At 43.1% G+C, this 19,986-nt stretch overlaps 1 protein-coding gene across 4 annotated transcripts in view; it reads left to right on the top strand.

Annotated features, from left to right (window-relative positions):
* cdc42bpb (CDC42 binding protein kinase beta (DMPK-like)) overlaps positions 1-9,077 on the top strand; it is a 117,487-nt gene extending 108,410 nt beyond the window's left edge. For 2 of the 4 annotated variants that reach the window (XM_036984686.2, XM_036984685.2), the window contains 6 exons: positions 1,138-1,255; positions 1,754-1,871; positions 2,785-3,027; positions 5,566-5,674; positions 5,829-5,899; positions 7,279-9,077. In XM_036984686.2, the coding sequence (XP_036840581.1) occupies positions 1,138-1,255; positions 1,754-1,871; positions 2,785-3,027; positions 5,566-5,674; positions 5,829-5,899; positions 7,279-7,407 (788 nt within the window). In that variant the 3' untranslated portion in view covers positions 7,408-9,077. The remainder of the gene's footprint in view (positions 1-1,137; positions 1,256-1,753; positions 1,872-2,784; positions 3,028-5,565; positions 5,675-5,828; positions 5,900-7,278) is intronic. The other 2 variants (XM_036984689.2, XM_036984687.2) reach the window with 1 other exon arrangement.
* The last annotated feature ends 10,909 nt before the right edge of the window (positions 9,078-19,986 follow it).

Below are 19,986 nucleotides of genomic sequence, written 5' to 3'. Positions count from 1 at the left end.
GAGACTACTCCGGGATACTGGACTTCTAGGCAGAGTTCCTCTGTCCAGTCTCAACGTTAACAGTGAAGAGACGACTCCGGGATACTGGACTTCTAGGCAGAGTTCCTCTGTCCAGTCTCAACGTTAACAGTGAAGAGACGACTCCGGGATACTGGACTTCTAGGCAGAGTTCCTCTGTCCAGTCTCAACGTCAACAGTGAAGAGACGACTCCGGGATACTGGCCTTCTAGGCAGAGTTCCTCTGTCCAGTCTCAACGTCAACAGTGAAGAGACGACTCCGGGATACTGGCCTTCTAGGCAGAGGAAGATTGGCGAAAAGTGTTATGGACAGATTAATCTAAGTTTGAGATGTTCACATCACAAAAAATAACATTTGTGAGACGCAGAAAAGATGCTGGAGGAGTGCTTGACGCCATCTGTCAAGCATGGTGGAGGCAATGTGTTGGTCTGGGGGTGCTTTGGTGGTGGTAAAGTGGGAGATTTGTACAGGGTTAAAGGGATCTTGAAGGAAGGCTATCACTCCATTTTGTAACGCCATACCCTGTGGACGGCGCCTAATCGGAGCCAATTTCCTCCTACAACAGAACAATGACCCAAAGCACAGCACCAAACTATGTAAGAACTACTTAGGGAAGAAGCAGTAAGCTGGTATTCTGTCTATAATGGAGTGACCAGCACAGTCACCGGATCTTAACCCTATTGAGCTGTTGTGGGAGCAGCTTGACCGTATGGTACGTAGATGTGCCCATCAAGCCAATCCAACTTGTGGGAGGTGCTTCAGGAAGCATGGGGTGAAATCTCTTCAGATTACCTCAACAAATTGACAACTAGAATGCCAAAGGTCTGCAAGGCTGTAATTGCTGCAAATGGAGGATTTTTTTGACAAAAGAAAAGTTTGAATGACAAAATTATTATTTCAATTACAAATCATTATTTATAACCATGTCAACGTCTTGACTATATTTTCTATTCATTTTTGCAATTAATTTCATGTATGTTTTCATGGAAAACAAGGACATTTCTAAGTGACCCCAGACTTTGGAACGGTAGTGTATATCGCTATATACTCTCTAAAATATATGTACCCCAATACACTTACCTATATCTCAAATGTCTCTCTCTCTGTCCGTCCTGCAGAAGGTGACCTGGCCATCCCTGAGACATCTGACAACAGTAAGAAGCTGATGGTGAGAACGCGCAGCAAGAGGAAGTTCCTCTTCAAGGTCCCGGAAGAGGAGAGACTGCAGCAGAGGAGGTAACCTCCCCCCCCCCCCCCCCCCCCCCCACACACACACACACAATCCCCTTTCATACTTTTCTTGACTTTTGGACTGTACGGCAGTAATGTAGCGAGGGGAGACAGAATATGGGGGTTTAGATAAGGGAGTCTGAGTCGAGGCCTGAACCCCTGTCGCCAGGGGGGCACCACTCCATCAGACTCCAGCGCCAGTGGAGGTGACAACACTAGAACTATACGTCTGACTTAAATCAGAAGTTAGTCTGTTTACTACCATTGTAGTACACTCACCCAGTACAACTTCAGGCGGCAGGTAGCCTAGTGGTTGGGCCAGTAACCGAAAGGTCGGAGGGTTCGAATCCCCGGGCCGACTAGGTGAAGAATCTGTCAATGTGCCCTTGAGCAAGGCACTTAACCCAAAGTTGCTCTGAATAAGATGTTGCAAAAAATGACTCGAATGTAACTCTTCACAGTAATACACACTGACCATTGTAACCATGTGTGTTGTGTTGACAGAGAGATGCTGAGGGACCCTGAGCTGAGGTCCAAGTTGATCTCCAACCCAATCAACTTTAACCACGTGGCACACATGGGCCCCGGCGACGGCATGCAGGTCCTCATGGATTTGCCTCTGGTAAGCACAGCTGGTGCCAAAATGGCTGCCTCATACTGTATACATAACCCATAGGAGATAGTTAAAGGACTCAACTTGGATATAACCCATTTTAGCATGGACATTGTCATTGAGGCACATTTTCAAACTTCAAAAGGAGAAGAAAATGTACTTTAAAATGGAGATAGCCTTAATGGCGCTGCCCATGCTGTCACAGACGCCATAATGGCACAGATACAAAGATAGCACCTCTTTCCATCTCTGTCATAACCCAACTGACATTGCAGGAAGCAAAATGGGTTCCCAACCCCATGATAACCTGACTGATATTGTAGCAGCCAAAGTGGCTGTCTATTGCAAGTTAACTGACATTTGCTGTACCCAGGACAGCTACTGCAAATAACCTAACTGATATCGCAGGAATCAAAATGTCCACCCTGTGTTAACCTTCCTGAAATTGCGGGTGATAAAATGGCCGCCCCTTAAAACGTAACAAAGCAGGAGTCATAACAGCTGTTTTTTAACGATCGCAAGACACCCGCTGGAGCCAAAATGGTGTCTCCTTGCATTTTCTGACACTAGCAGCTCCCACTACCAACTCCACAGAATAGCACTGCTATCCTACCATCCTAACTCCACAGAATAGCACTGCTACCCTACCATCCTAACTCCACAGAATAGCACTGCTATCCTACCATCCTAACTCCACAGAATAGCACTGCTATCCTACCTTCTAGATGTCACCTTTCTCTACCTATTTACCACCTCTGCCCCTCTTCCTACTCTTTTCTGAGAATGACCCTGTAGTTCCTCCCTCACGCCCTCTTTCACTTTCTCCTCCCCTCCCTCTTTTTTTTCCATCTGTGTCTTGTTCGTGTCCTTTGTTTCCGCTCTCTTTCCTTCTCTCACCCCCCCCTCCCTCCCCGCCCGGCAGCAGAGCGAGAGCGCCGCCACCACCCCCTCCCCCTCATCCTCCCGCCACCACGCCCTGATCTCCCCACCGAGCAACTTTGAGCACGTCTATCACATGAGCCTCGTGTCGGCCGGCCTGTACCTGCAGAAAGAGCCCGCCTCTTCCTCCGCCACCTCTTCTTCCACCTCCTCGCTGCAGCACTGCAGCATGCCCCAGCTCTCATCCTCCTCCTCCTCCTCTCCCTCCACCTCCTCCCTAGGAAGGGTAGGCCTGACCTGATGCTTCCCCTCCTTCCTCTCCCCCTCCTTCCCCCACTCTCTTCCTTTTGACACCACCACCACCTCTTTTGCACAATCCCAAATCGACACCCGCAGTAGCCCTTGTCTCCTAGTGATCTAGCCTCTATTCCTGGGGTACTGGTTGTTAAATCTGAGCCTGGAGGTCTGGGGTACTGGTTGTTAAATCCGAGCCTGGAGGTCTGGGGTACTGGTTGTTAAATCTGAGCCTGGAGGTCTGGGGTACTGGTTGTTAAATCTGAGCCTGGAGGTCTTGGGTACTGGTTGTTAAATCTGAGCCTGGAGGTCTGGGGTACTACTACTGTACATACATTATTTTCATGTATTCAGACCCTTTGCTATGAGACTCGAAATTGAGCTCAGTTGCATCCTGTTTTCATTGATCATCCTTGAGATGTCTATTACCAGCACTCCACCAATCAGGCCTTTATGGTAGAGTGGCCAGATGGAAGCCACTCCCCGGTAAAAGGCACATGACATCCTGCTAAAGACTTTCAGACCATGAGAAACAGGATTCTCTGGTCTGATGAACCAAGATTGAACTCTTTGGCCTGAATGCTAAGCGTCACATCTGGAGGAAACCTGGCACCATCCCTACGGTGAATCATGGTGGTGGAAGCATCATGCTGTGTTTTTCAGCGGCAGGGAATGGGAGACTAGTCAGGATCGAGGCAAAGATGAACGGGGCAAAGGACAGAGAGATCCTTGATGTAAACCTGCTCCAGGGCGCTCAGGATCTCAGACTGGGGCGAAGGTTCACCAAGACAACACTGGAGTGACCTCGGGACACGTCTCTGAATGTCCTTCAGTGGCCCAGACAGAGCCTGGACTTGAACCCAATCAAACATCTCTGGAGAGACCTGAAAATAGCTGTGCAGCGACACTCCCCATCCAACCTGACTGAGCTTGAGAGGATCTGCAGAGAAGAATGGGAGAAACTTCCCAAATACAGGTGTGCCAAGCTTGTAACATCATACCCAAGAAGACTCAAGGCTGTAATCGCTGCCAAAGGTGCTTCAACAAAGTACTGAGTAAAGGGTCTGAAGTCTTATGTAAATGCAATATTTTCAGGTTTAAAAAATATATAAATTGGCAAAGAAATCAAAAAATCTGTTTTTGTTTTGTCTTTATGGGTAATTGTGTGTAGATTGATGAGGGGAAAAATGAATCAATTCTAGTACAGCTGTAACATAACAAAATGTGGGAAAAGTCAATGAACTGTAGATCTTCCAGAAAGACAATGAAATGGTTAATTGACCACGAAATACAAATGTTGCAATGGCCATGTCAGTTTTCCGGAGTTGAACCCCATTCAAAACCGGTGGTTTGAATTGAAGAGGGCAGTCAGATCAGACCAAAGGAAATCAATTATCTGGACAGAGGAATGGTCTAAGATCCCTCCCGATGTGTTCTCTAATCTCAAAACACTCATGAGAGGCTAGGTGCCATTATCCTAGCAAGGAGAAGGTGCAAAAAGTATTAGAAACAGTGCTATTCTTCTGGAGAAAATAATGACTTGTTAAAACTCTAAGCAATTGTATAAAACAACCCCCCCGCCCGCCCCAAACATTTGCATACAATATAGCTCAGTATTTGTATAAATGTTATAGTATTTTTTGCTCATATTTATCAAGGGTGCCAATAATACTGGAGGTGTCTGTATTTAACCTTTACTCTTCCATCTCCACCAATGAATAGGGAGCAGGTGCTTGGGTCGACTTGGGATCGGTCATATTTCCAGCCTCCCTGCCCCCCCCCCCCCCCCTTTTCTCTCCTTCCCATACTTCCTCACGGTTCCTCTTTCAATTTTCTCGAGTGCAGTGAGTTTTTCGGGAAGCTGGGGGTGGTTTTATTTCGGCTGACGTCATAGTGAGTGTGTTTTTCTGTACTGGCTTGCAGTGTGGTTATGCTTTGTGTGATCTCTGCTTATTTGTCATGTTAAAACAGGGCAACACGCTTGATAAGCTTCCCATAGGTTTCAATGGAGAGAGAGAGAGCTATTTAAAAATGGGGCACAGCAAATTGGAAAAGCTCCCTAGAAGGTTTGTTCTATTAGTAGACGCCCACCAAAAGTCATGTAGAGATTTAGTCTCCATGACTATTTCCTCCCATTGAATTTTGCAAAAACATACCAGCGTGAGTGTGACTTGTTTCAGTCAAACGAGTGATTTGCTGTGGAGTTTATTACTGTGCGTATGAGCGTGTACAAGGCTGTTGGTTTCATGTGTGTGCATAAGCATCCATCTAAATGTCTTGATCGTGTCCAATCATGTACCTGGGGTGGTGTTCATTAGGCAACCAATGAAATTAAACTCAATGAAATGACGATGTCCAAACTGGGACTTGTCCAATAAGAAACGCTCATTTTCATTGCAAAAATGTTACAAATGTTTTCCGTTGTGTGTCCTAATGAACACAAACCTGTTCCACCCATATAGTCACATATGTGTTTTTGTCTTACTGTGTGTGTATGTATGTATGTCTTGGCGACTGCGTGGGGGTACAGAGTGTGATGCATTCTTCTCAGGATGACCCGGCCAAGGACAAGCCCCGCCCACTCTCCAGTATCTCCCGGCAACAGAGGAGCATGACCCACATCACCCGCACGGCCTCTGGTGAGAGGACCCCGAGCACACACCTTCTGCATTGTGAACACTGGTTACAACACACACTGCACACATTTCAACAAACACACTTTAGTAAATCCATTCTCTCTCTTTGTCATTGATACTAATGCTCTGTGTGTGTGTGTCTCTGTGTGTGTTGAAGGAGGTGCAGACTTTGGAGGAGCAGGATCGTCTCGGAACATCTCCGACCCAGACGGGGACTTTGAGAGAGAGGTAAAGACCCCCAACACAGCGCGCACACACCAGGGTTTCCGTTAGGAAAGTGACCAGGAACATTTTACATTTATCGGATATTTGAGAAATGTCCCGGTGTTTCCCCTACATCTTCCACTTTTTTTGACAAAAATTAATCGGAATGGTAAAACGTTTCCTGTGTAAACTTGAATGACTAAAACTAGATATAAAATATGTAGTTTAAAATAAGATAATCTTTAAGAACTAACAGTCACCAAAATAAAAACTAAACAGTCAGGGAGAATCAAATTCTCAAAATGGCAGTTGTTTAAAGTACTTTAAAGTATTTTTTACTTAAGTTGTTTTTTGGGGTATCTGTACTTTACTATTTATAGTTTTGACAACTTTTACTTCACTACATTCCTAAAGAAAATAATGTTATTTTTTACTCCACACATTTTCCCTGACACCCAAAAGTACTCGTTACATTTTGACAGAAAAATTGTCATTCACGCACTTATCAAGAGAACATCCCTGGTCATCTACTGCCTCTAAACTGGAGGACTCACTAAACACAAATGCTTAGTTTGATACTTAAGTATATTTAAAACCAAATACTTGTAGACTTTTTTTTGTATTTTACTGGGTAACTTTTACTTGAGTCATTTTCTGTTAAGGTAGGCTACATCACCTGCTATACCCATACAGAAAGAAGGAGGCTAATTTGTATATTTTATATCAGATTTTTTTTTGTTGAAAGATACGCATTATGTTGTTAGATATTATAGGAGTAACTCTGGTAAACCTAAAGCATTTTTCCTCACAAAAATGAGAACACGAAGAAGACAGAGCTCTTTGGTCCTTTTAAAATCCTGCTGTATGTAAAATAGTTTGGAAAATAAATGTGACTGGATGACAACATGATGATGTTTGTTTCCAACATTAGGGCTGTTTTCCTAAAGAAGTTAAATCCGCTTTGTGTTCTTGCCACACTACTAACAAGTATCATGACAGTGGTATCGTCCCAGCCTTACTGATTGTACACACACATTCAATCACTCACACTTTACTCCATTTCTGCCCCCCCCTCCCCAATTCTCGCAATAAAATGTAATTGCCAAATCAAATATTAATAATTCAAATTTGTTTATTGTTAGAGGCTAAATGGAACTTTTACCTCAGGGGTGCTCTTTATCCAAAACGTCCCCTAAATAGACAGAAATATTGCCTAAAATGTTTGATAGAAATGGATACACCTCTCGACACCGATGAGCAAAAACTGAGATTCATATTTTTATCTTATATATATATATATATATTATATATATGAACCATCCAGCCAAAAGTTGAGCCAAACAATTAGCAACTCAACTTTAATGCAGCATTGATATATAAAAACACTCTCTGTATTCCCTCAGCCGGACTCCGACTCCACCAAGCACTCCACCCTCTCCAACAGCTCCGACCCCAGCAGCCCCCCCAGCCCCAACTCCCCCCACCGCAGCCAGCAAACACTGGACGGCCTGGAGCACACCCTGGACGGCTGAGGACCCCACCCACACACACACACCTTACACACACACACACACACACACACACACACATAATGCGTGCTTAATCACTCAACACCTACATTCGACATAGAACTTGTGTATCGCTGCAAAGTGCCAAGAACAGACTTTGTGGACAAAATGCCACCGCTGAAGCCTTTTCTGCGTGTGACGAGCATAGACCCTCCAAAAAAAAAAAAGTGAGGGGCACATGGTTATTTAAAGCTAACGCTAAAAAAAAAAAAAAATATCAGCCAGTATAGATAGATTTTGTTTTTGTTTTTCTTCATTTCAGGCCATAAATGTTTCCTATGAGTTAAGGTTATTAATACTTAGGTGAAATGATCAATACATATAGGTGAGATGGGGCTGAATTAAAAACAGAGATTACTGATGGGGGGGGGACTCACAGAAAAAGCATTAATGATGAACTTGTCCTAATCACAGGTATAAGTTTGTTTTAAAAAAAGAAAACAAAGACTAGAGGGAAATAACTGTTGTTTTTAAAGCGTATAGTATTTTACACGGATATGTTGAGCTCGTACTTGGCGGACACTAAACGGAACGGTGAAAGAAATGGCAGACTTTTTTCAAGAACCATAACCCCCCCCCCCCCACACACACACACTTCCCAGCCCCTTCTGTACTGGCGTTGTAAACCTATTGAGCTGTTCCCGGACCATTTTGAGAGCTGTACCTTCCCAGGAGACGAGCTGCCATTCAATTCAACTGACTGCAGGGGGTTTTTAGTGTAAAGCTAAATTAGTGGGCATATTTTACAGCATTTACATCTCCTGCCAGCCTTTGTAACATGCGTTGTTTTTAACTTGGATCTTTTGCCAGAAAAACGTATATAGTTGGCGCCATAGCAACCAGAAATAGAAGAAGAAATGGAAACGGAATCATGAGACTTTAATTTCTCGATATGCGGTTTTAAGTGGTGGGAATCTGAACATAGCGAAAAGGACCACATTACTCATAGGATTATTAATAAGAGTCCTTCACAGAGCTGCTGCTGCTTTCGTGTGCTATGTTTAAATAAATAGGTATGTGTGTGAAGACCTGCTCACTATAGAGAGAACCCCCCCCCCCCCCCCCCTGGCCAAGGCCCTTGCATTTTAAATCGTTCAATCATGAGAGTGGGAAGCATTAGCGATGGTGTACAGTCATAGCGCCGTACCGCCACAGGGGGGTGTCTGAATAGTTGTTTTTCTCCTCCAGTGTGGGATGTTTCATTGTACAGAAGTATGAGATACAGTACAGGCATGTGTGGCATATCCAGTTTAATCACTCTAGTGTGCCTTCAGTGCCATTTTTTTGTTTTATAGTACCTCGTTCAGATCAATTCCCGAAGTGATTTTAAACCTGCAGGCTATCGGGGGGGGGGTTTCCCGAAACACTGTATTAAACTTGCACATGTTTTAGTCCAAGGAATATCATCTTTTGATTTCGTGTCAGTGATCGTTCTCGTTCCTTTATTCTTCCCGGACTTCTGTTCAGCTCTCCGAAGACGGGACATTTTTTTTCTCTCTTTGAAACACTACTGCTTTTTTTTTTGTTTTTTTCCCTCTTAAAAAAATAAATAAAAATCACCAGTTGGAATCTTTGTAATTATTGAATTGTTAGCAACAAACATTTGAACAGACAATAAAAGAGTATCTGTTGTGCTTCTCTTGTCTCTGTGTTGTTTTTATATACAGTATTAATTGATATTTTATGAATTGTTATCAGCTCAGAACACACAATGTTGATGCTATGAATGTAGAGTTTATTTTTGTGATGCATAAAGTAAAGAATGAGATATATATATATATATATTAGTCCAAAGTTAAGAATTGAATGCAAGAACCTTGCTAGGAAAATGGAATGGTATTGAAAAACAAGAGTTCTGTTGATAGTGCGATTTTGCAGGGAGAGGCTATAGCCTGATGCCGAAATTGATGACTTGTGCATTCGGAAAGTATTCAGACCCCTTGACTTCTTTCCACATTTTTATGCTTTTTTTTAAATGCATCAAAGTTTTGAGAATGACAAATATTAATTTTCACAGTCTGCTGCCTTTATAAATTTTTGTCAGATGTTACTATGGAATACTGAAGTATAATTACGAGCATTTCATAAGTGTCAAAGGCTTTTATTGACAATTACATGAAGTTGATGCAAAGAGTCAATATTTGCGGTGTTGACCCTTTTTCAAGACCTCTGCAATCCACCCTGGCATGCTGTCAATTAACTTCTGGGCCACATCCTGATTGGTGGCAGCCCATTCTAGCATTATCAATGCTTGGAGTTTGTCAGAATTTTTTGGGTTCATGTTTGTCCACAAGTTCTCAATGGGATAAAGGTCTGGGGAGTTTCCTGGCCACGGACCCAAAATATCGATGTTTTGTTCCCCGAGCCACTGAGTTATCTCTTTTGCCTTATGGCAAGGTGCTCCATCATGCTGGAAAAGGCATTGTTTGTCACCATACTGTTCCTGGATGGTTGGGAGGTTGCTCTCGGAGGATGTGTTGGTACCATTCTTTATTCATGGCTGTGTTCTTAGCAAAAATTGTGAGTGAGCCCACTCCCTTGGCTGAGAAGCAACCCCACACATGAATGGTCTCAGGATGCTTTACTGTTGGCATGACACAGCCGATGGTAGCGCTCACCTTGTCTTCTCCGAACAATCGGAAAAGGGATTCATCAGAGAAAATGACTTTACCCCAGTCCTCAGCAGTCCAATCCCTGTACCTTTTGCAGAAAATCAGTCTGTCCCTGATGTTTTTCCTGGAGAGAAGTGGCTTCTTTGCTGCCCTTCTTGACACCAGGCCATCCTCCAAAAGTATTCGCCTCACTGTGTGTGGAGATGCACTCACACCTGCCTGCTGCCATTCCTGAGCAAGCTCTGTACTGGTGGTACCCTGATCCTGCAGCTGAATCAACTTTAGGAGACGGTCCTGGCGCTTGCTGGACTTTCTTGGGCGCCCTGAAGCCTTCTTCACAACAATTGAACCGCTCTCCTTGAAGTTCTTGATGATCCGATAAATGGTTGATTTAGGTGTAATCTTACTGGCAGCAATATCCTTGCCTGTGAAGCCCTTTTTATGCAAAGCAATGATGACGGCACATGTTTCCTTGCAGGTAACCATGGTTGACAGAGGAAGAACACTGATTCCAAGCACCACCCTCCTTTTGAAGCTTCCAGTCTGTTATTCGAACTCAATCAGCATGACAGAGTGATCTCTAGCCTTGTCTTCGTCAACACTCACACCTTTGTTAACAAGAGAATCATTGACATGATGTCAGCTGGTCCTTTTGTGGCAGGGCTGAAATGCAGTAGAAATGTTTTTTGGGGATTCAGTTCATTTGCATGGCAAAGAGGGACTTTGCAGTTAATTGCAATTCATCTGATCACTCTTCATAACATTCTGGAGTATATGCAAATTGCCATCATACAAACTGAGGAGCAGACTTTGTGAAAACTAATATTTGAGTCTTTCTCAAAACTTTTGGCCACGACTGTACACATGACAAAGCGAAAACAGGTTTTATAAAAAAAACAAATACCTTATTTAATACCCGAATCCAATGGAAACCAGATTCACCTGAGCTCAATTTCAAGTCTCATAGCAAAGGGTCTGCAAAAACATTTTTGTTTTTAATACATTTGCAACCATTTCTAAATACCTGTTTTCGCTTTATCATTGAGGTATTGTGTGTAGATTGAGGAAAATGTTTTATTCAATCCATTTTAGAATAGGGATGTAACATAACAAAATGTGGAAAAAGTCAAGGGGTCTGAATACTTCCCGAATGCAGTGTACATGGGACTGTAATTCACATGAATGGGTACTCTGGGTAAAATACATTGTGGCTTTGACATATGTATGATTCAATGAAATGTGAATTGTTTTGCTTATTTTCATTAGCTAACACTTGCCAAAAGAAATTGAAGAATGAGGGACACTTTAAAAAAATAGAGGAATAGGAGAGAGTCACGTGCCAGACCATCAGCACAGAAAATTCTTAGCTGGATTGAGGTTCCTCATACACTTACTTGAGAACAGGCCAACGACAAGCGATATGCTACATCCTAGACAACAAGCAGCCTCCACCCAGCCACCAGGTCCATCTAGCAGTCCAGACAGACAGAGAGTGATGAGGAGGCTGAGCCCCTGAATGTGCTCCCACCAGGAGCTGGCCCCCTACAGCCTTAATGTGCTCCCACCTGTACCAGGCTCAACAGTACGATTTGGACCACACATGCACTTTGTCATGTTCTCCCACTGCTGAGACTGCGCTTACAACTCACACACATACTGGTGTGATACACTGGTTTAACTTGGTGTAATTTACTATGCCTGTTATTTAAAAAATAAAGGGACTATGTTCATTGATTGTATGTGTAACCATTCATTTTACAGTGTAGACTCACAGGAAGGCCATATCTACAGAAACATAATGCACGTGACCAGTGTTTCAGATTCATTGTCTTGTGGACACCAATGAATTCACTTGAATTAGAACACTGACTTGAACTACTAGTTTTGTAGTGTTTAATTCATCTACACAGCTCCAAGCTTAACACCTACTGCTATTCTTAAAGGGGAATTTCACCCTGGGGGAAATCTGGGCTTGTCTTCATCAGGTCTGAGGTATTTCTAGGACAGTGAAATGTGGTTCACACATAATTGCCCAGGAGGAAGGCGGGTCAGAGTTTTGCACTCTGAATGATACACCCTATGCTTCCGGTGTGTTGATGGGGCATTTCGGGAAGGCACTATGATAAATACTAATTGCACTATACGTTTTTGTGGGTGTAGATATGGTTGTACTTGTTCGATAGAGCCATTGGATGTCTTTTAGCAATGCTCTTTTTGGTGGATTCATTGTTAAATATACAAGCAGACACATTTCTTTCAGTCTCTGAAAGACTACAACTTGTGTCGGAGGTGCTTTGTGCTCTGGCCCCCGTCCCTCCCCGAAGGTAGGCTTTTTGGAAAAGCAGGCGGAGACGAACAACAATCCTTTGGGCAAAACTGAAAGAACTTCCCAGACACAATGGCTTCAAGTGATTCCTCTCATCAACACGAATTCGGCCTTGGAGCATTTTTTGGTGCTCTATTAGCTAAATGGTGACATTCATCCATACATGTTTCAACCAGAATATAGCTGAGAGGATTCAAAACAAATGTTGTCTTTTTACCTATATTTATATTTAACTTGGCAAGTCGGTCAAGAACAAATTCTTATTTACAATGACGGCCTACACCAGGCAAATCCAGATGTCGCTGGGCCAATTGTGCACCGACTTATGGGACTCCCAATCACGGCCAGTTGTGATATAGCCTGGATTTGAACCAGGGGCTGTAGTGACACCTCTAGCACTGAGGTGTCACTACAGACCCTGGTTCTTAGACCGCTACACCTGTTTTCTTTTTGGTCATAGATATGGCTAATAAACAGCAAGCTACAACATTACAACCAGCTAGGTTTACCAGCAAGCCTTAGCACATGACTGGAGTTGGCTAGCTAGTCTGCTAACATGTTATGTGCCACGCCTCACATTTGTAACTTGTTAGCAAACGTGTAACTTCAGCAACTGTAAATCATTTTACTGGTTAGCTATGTAACATAATTTACGAGGATTGACATTAGTTATGATTATGACCTGGAATGCATTCCAATCTCAATAAATTATAGGCGTGATGCAAGATAAGATTCCAAACAGATGTCAATAACAAGCTAGCTAAGTTTACAACACAACAACAACATGCTAGCAACACAACAGCAACATGCTAGCAACACAACATGACAACAACATGCTAGCAACACAACATGACAAGAACATCCTAGCAACACAACATGTGTTAGAGTTGTGTAAATTCGAATCTGGTATCAGGATAAATATGACAATGAGTCACCGATTGTATACTATGTATTTTTTATTAACTAAGCAATAAATGGCAAATGCAACTTTCGTATATACGGGTTCACTGAATCACCACGCAGGGCAAGCAGAGAACTGACAGGATGTACGTAAACAGTTGTTCTTATACTGTGATAGACATTGTTCCAACCCGTCTGTTGGCCTATCACAGTAGAGGCTGAGCGTGGTTTAGACTTGCTCAGCCTATCGCAGGCGCTCAGGCGGGTCCCCGCCTCTTGGCGCTTCTTGGAGTCCTCCCTCAGTCGATGTATAGATTCCTACTGTTCTGGTATCACCCCCTAGTTATAACAGTTGCTCAATTCCTGCTATTGTGTTGTTTAGTATTTTTCCATCTCAGTTAAACCTCGTGATGACCACCCCTCCCTATACCTGATTAACCACAACTTTGTAAGATACAGCAAGTCACACCATGTGCTCAATATTGTCACATACAAACACAAGGACAAAGCATATGCTGGGCTGTTATCTACAGTTTTGCAACATGCAGGTCACACCATGTTACTCAGTTCTTGTCACACACACAAACAGGCAAGTAGATGTAGCAAGCAGATGTTTAATCTCATGATGAGGCTCAAGTGCACAAATGCAGACACCTCACACAGCCAACATCAGATAATATTTAATCATATATATATTTAATCATATATATATATATATATATATGGTAATGGCTATAATGTAAAACACAGAATTCCACACATGACAACATGATAGCAACACAACATGACATCAACATGTTAGCAACACAACGTGGCAGCAGCATAACATGATAACATGCTAGTAACACAGCATGCTAGTAACACAACATGATAACATGCTAGTAACACAACATGGCAGCAGCACAACATGACAACATGCTAGTAACACAGCATGCTAGTAACACAACATGATAACATGCTAGTAACACAACATGGCAGCAGCACAACATGACAACATGCTAGTAACACAGCATGCTAGTAACACAACATGATAACATGCTAGTAACACAACATGGCAGCAGCACAACATGACAACATGCTAGTAACACAGCATGCTAGTAACACAACATGATAACATGCTAGTAACACAACATGGCAGCAGCACAACATGACAACATGCTAGTAACACAACATGGCAGCAACACAACATGACAACATGCTAGTAACACAGCATGCTAGTAACACAACATGATAACATGCTAGTAACACAACATGGCAGCAGCACAACATGACAACATGCTAGTAACACAGCATGGCAGCAGCACAACATGACAACATGCTAGTAACACAGCATGGCAGCAGCACAACATGATAACATGCTAGTAACACAGCATGGCAGCAGCACAACATGACAACATGCTAGTAACACAACACGGCAGCAGCACAACATGACAACATGCTAGTAACACAACATGGCAGCAGCACAACATGACAACATGCTAGTAACACAACATGGCAGCAGCATAACATGACAACATGCTAGTAACACAACGTGGCAGCAGCACAACATGACAACATGCTAGTAACACAACACGGCAGCAGCACAACATGATAACATGCTAGTAACACAGCATGCTAGTAACACAGCATGGCCGCAGCACAACATGATAACATGCTAGTAACACAGCATGCTAGTAACACAACACGGCAGCAGCACAACATGACAACATGCTAGTAACACAACATGGCAGCAGCACAACATGATAACATGCTGCTAGTAACACAACATGCTAGTAACACAACATGGCAGCAGCACAACATGACAACATGCTAGTAACACAACATGGCAGCAGCACAACATGACAACATGCTAGTAACACAACATGGCAGCAGCACAACATGATAACATGCTAGTAACACAGCATGCTAGTAACACAACATGGCAGCAGCACAACATGACAACATGCTAGTAACACAGCATGCTAGTAACACAACATGGCAGCAGCACAACATGACAACATGCTAGTAACACAACATGGCAGCAGCACAACATGATAACATGCTAGTAACACAGCATGCTAGTAACACAACATGGCAGCAGCACAACATGACAACATGCTAGTAACACAACATGGCAGCAGCACAACATGATAACATGCTAGTAACACAGCATGCTAGTAACACAACATGGCAGCAGCACAACATGACAACATTCTAGTAACACAGCATGCTAGTAACACAACATGGCAGCAGCACAACATGACAACATGCTAGTAACACAGCATGCTAGTAACACAACATGGCAGCAGCACAACATGACAGCATGCTAGTAACACAACATGGCAGCAGCATAACATGACAACATGCTAGTAACACAACACGGCAGCAGCACAACATGACAACATGCTAGTAACACAGCATGCTAGTAACACAACACGGCAGCAGCATAACATGACAACATGCTAGTAACACAACACGGCAGCAGCACAACATGACAACATGCTAGTAACACAGCATGCTAGTAACACAACACGGCAGCAGCATAACATGACAACATGCTAGTAACACAGCATGCTAGTAACACAACATGACAACATGCTAGTAACACAACATGGCAGCAGCACAACATGATAACATGCTAGTAACACAGCATGCTAGTAACACAACATGACAACATGCTAGTAACACAACATGGCAGCAGCACAACATGACAACATGCTAGTAACACAGCATGCTAGTAACACAACATGGCAGCAGCACAACATGACAACATGCTAGTAACACAACATGGCAGCAGCACAACATGACAACATGCTAGTAACACAACATGGCAGCAGCACAACATGATAACATGCTAGTAACACAGCATGCTAGTAACACAACATGGCAGCAGCACAACATGACAACATGCTAGTAACACAGCATGCTAGTAACACAACATGGCAGCAGCACAACATGACAACATGCTAGTAACACAGCATGCTAGTAACACAACATGGCAGCAGCATAACATGACAACATGCTAGTAACACAACATGGCAGCAGCACAACATGACAACATGCTAGTAACACAGCATGCTAGTAACACAACATGGCAGCAGCACAACATGACAACATGCTAGTAACACAACATGGCAGCAGCACAACATGATAACATGCTAGTAACACAGCATGCTAGTAACACAACATGGCAGCAGCACAACATGACAACATGCTAGTAACACAGCATGCTAGTAACACAACATGGCAGCAGCACAACATGATAACATGCTAGTAACACAGCATGCTAGTAACACAACATGGCAGCAGCACAACATGACAACATGCTAGTAACACAGCATGCTAGTAACACAACATGGCAGCAGCACAACATGACAACATGCTAGTAACACAGCATGCTAGTAACACAACATGGCAGCAGCACAACATGACAGCATGCTAGTAACACAACATGGCAGCAGCATAACATGACAACATGCTAGTAACACAACACGGCAGCAGCACAACATGACAACATGCTAGTAACACAGCATGCTAGTAACACAACACGGCAGCAGCATAACATGACAACATGCTAGTAACACAACACGGCAGCAGCACAACATGACAACATGCTAGTAACACAGCATGCTAGTAACACAACATGGCAGCAGCACAACATGATAACATGCTAGTAACACAGCATGCTAGTAACACAACATGGCAGCAGCACAACATGACAACATGCTAGTAACACAGCATGCTAGTAACACAACATGGCAGCAGCACAACATGACAACATGCTAGTAACACAGCATGCTAGTAACACAACATGGCAGCAGCACAACATGACAGCATGCTAGTAACACAACATGGCAGCAGCATAACATGACAACATGCTAGTAACACAACACGGCAGCAGCACAACATGACAACATGCTAGTAACACAGCATGCTAGTAACACAACACGGCAGCAGCATAACATGACAACATGCTAGTAACACAACACGGCAGCAGCACAACATGACAACATGCTAGTAACACAGCATGCTAGTAACACAACACGGCAGCAGCATAACATGACAACATGCTAGTAACACAGCATGCTAGTAACACAACATGACAACATGCTAGTAACACAACATGGCAGCAGCACAACATGATAACATGCTAGTAACACAGCATGCTAGTAACACAACATGACAACATGCTAGTAACACAACATGGCAGCAGCACAACATGACAACATGCTAGTAACACAGCATGCTAGTAACACAACACGGCAGCAGCACAACATGACAACATGCTAGTAACACAACATGGCAGCAGCACAACATGACAACATGCTAGTAACACAACATGGCAGCAGCACAACATGATAACATGCTAGTAACACAGCATGCTAGTAACACACCATGGCAGCAGCACAACATGACAACATGCTAGTAACACAGCATGCTAGTAACACAACATGGCAGCAGCACAACATGACAACATGCTAGTAACACAGCATGCTAGTAACACAACATGGCAGCAGCATAACATGACAACATGCTAGTAACACAGCATGCTAGTAACACAACACGGCAGCAGCACAACATGACAACATGCTAGTAACACAACATGGCAGCAGCACAACATGACAACATGCTAGTAACACAGCATGCTAGTAACACATGGCAGCAGCACAACATGACAACATGCTAGTAACACAACATGGCAGCAGCACAACATGACAACATGCTAGTAACACAACCTCCTAGCAACACAACATGGCAGCAGCACAACATGACAACATGCTAGCAACACAACCTCCTAGCAACACAACACGGCAGCAGCACAACATGACAACAACATGCTAGCAACACAACCACCTAGCAACACAACATGGCTGAAACACAACATGGCAGCAGCACAACATGACAACAACATGCTAGCAACACAACATAACAACAACATGCTAGCAGCACAACATGACAACAACATGCTAGCAACACAACATGCTAGCAACACAACATAACAACATGCTAGTGTAGCCGGTGCAGTATCTCTGCGTTGTGTGTGGTTGATTGAGACTATAAACGTGGACTTTGGAGATCAGGTAGTTTTAATCAAGCAGAACTGACTCTCTGCATCCTACATCTGCATCCAAAAGGAAATAAAACATTTGTAGAGCACGTATGTTCTGAGAATCGTCGACTCTTTCTCTCTCAGTGCATCAAAATGATTATCGAATACAAAAACTAATACACTCTCTCCTTATTATACATAACATATTTTACATTGATAAAACCACATACCTGCATCCAAAAGGAAATAAAACATTTGTAGAGCACATCTGTTCTGAGAAAAAGTTGCCTCTTTCTACAACAGATGCACAATAGGAGGGACTGGGATCATTCGAGGAGCTAGCCATCGTTCACACATACAGTGCCTTGCGAAAGTATTCTGCCCCCTTGAACTTTGCGACCTTTTGCCACATTTCAGGCTTCAAACATAAAGATATAAAACTGTATTTTTTTGTGAAGAATCAACAACAAGTGGGACACAATCATGAAGTGGAACGACATTTATTGGATATTTCAAACTTTTTTAACAAATCAAAAACTGAAAAATTGGGCGTGCAAAATTATTCAGCCCCCTTAAGTTAATACTTTGTAGCGCCACCTTTTGCTGCGATTACAGCTGTAAGTCGCTTGTGGTATGTTTCTATCAGTTTTGCACATCGAGAGACTAAATTTTTTTACCCATTCCTCCTTGCAAAACAGCTCGAGCTCAGTGAGGTTGGATGGAGAGCATTTGTGAACAGCAGTTTTCAGTTCTTTTCACAGATTCTCGATTGGATTCAGGTCTGGACTTTGACTTGGCCATTCTAACACCTGGATATGTTTATTTTTGAACCATTCCATTGTAGATTTTGCTTTATGTTTTGGGTCATTGTCTTGTTGGAAGACAAATCTCCGTCCCAGTCTCAGGTCTTTTGCAGACTCCATCAGGTTTTCTTCCAGAATGGTCCTGTATTTGGCTCCATCCATCTTCCCATCAATTTTAACCATCTTCCATGTCCCTGCTGAAGAAAAGCAGGCCCAAACCATGATGCTGCCACCACCATGTTTGACAGTGGGGATGGTGTGTTCAGCCGTGTTGCTTTTACGCCAAATATAACGTTTTGCATTGTTGCCAAAAAGTTCAATTTTGGTTTCATCTGACCAGAGCACCTTCTTCCACAAGTTTGGTGTGTCTCCCAGGTGGCTTGTGGCAAACTTTAACCGACACTTTTTATGGATATCTTTAAGAAATAGCTTTCTTCTTGCCACTCTTCCATAAAGGCCAGATTTGTGCAATATACAACTGATTGTTGTCCTATGGACAGAGTCTCCCACCTCAGCTGTAGATCTCTGCAAAGTTCAAGGGGGCCGAATACTTTCGCAAGGCACTGTACAATAGCCTGCTAATACCTTAGCTAGCTATTAACCACATGTTGAATTCAGAATGTTGATATCATCCTAAAAAGTACAATTACAAGTGCATCTTAACAAGACAAACCACGTATTAGTAACCTCTAAATATACATCATTATTCATGAACAAAACACTGTGTGTATGACTTTGTACTTAAAATAATCAAACTTTTCTGAAGACAGAAAAAGCGTGCCTACCTCTCTCAGTGCATCAAAATTATTTGAGCACGAGCACGCCGGGCAAAACGTAAGTACACACTCCCCTTCTCCCAGGATGCAGGCATGC

This window comes from Oncorhynchus mykiss, chromosome 8 (genome assembly GCF_057628025.1).
Source record: "Oncorhynchus mykiss isolate SJ-2025 chromosome 8, ASM5762802v1, whole genome shotgun sequence".
NCBI classification, from domain to species: Eukaryota; Metazoa; Chordata; class Actinopteri; order Salmoniformes; family Salmonidae; genus Oncorhynchus; species Oncorhynchus mykiss.
This window is presented reverse-complemented; position numbering and strand designations above follow the sequence as displayed.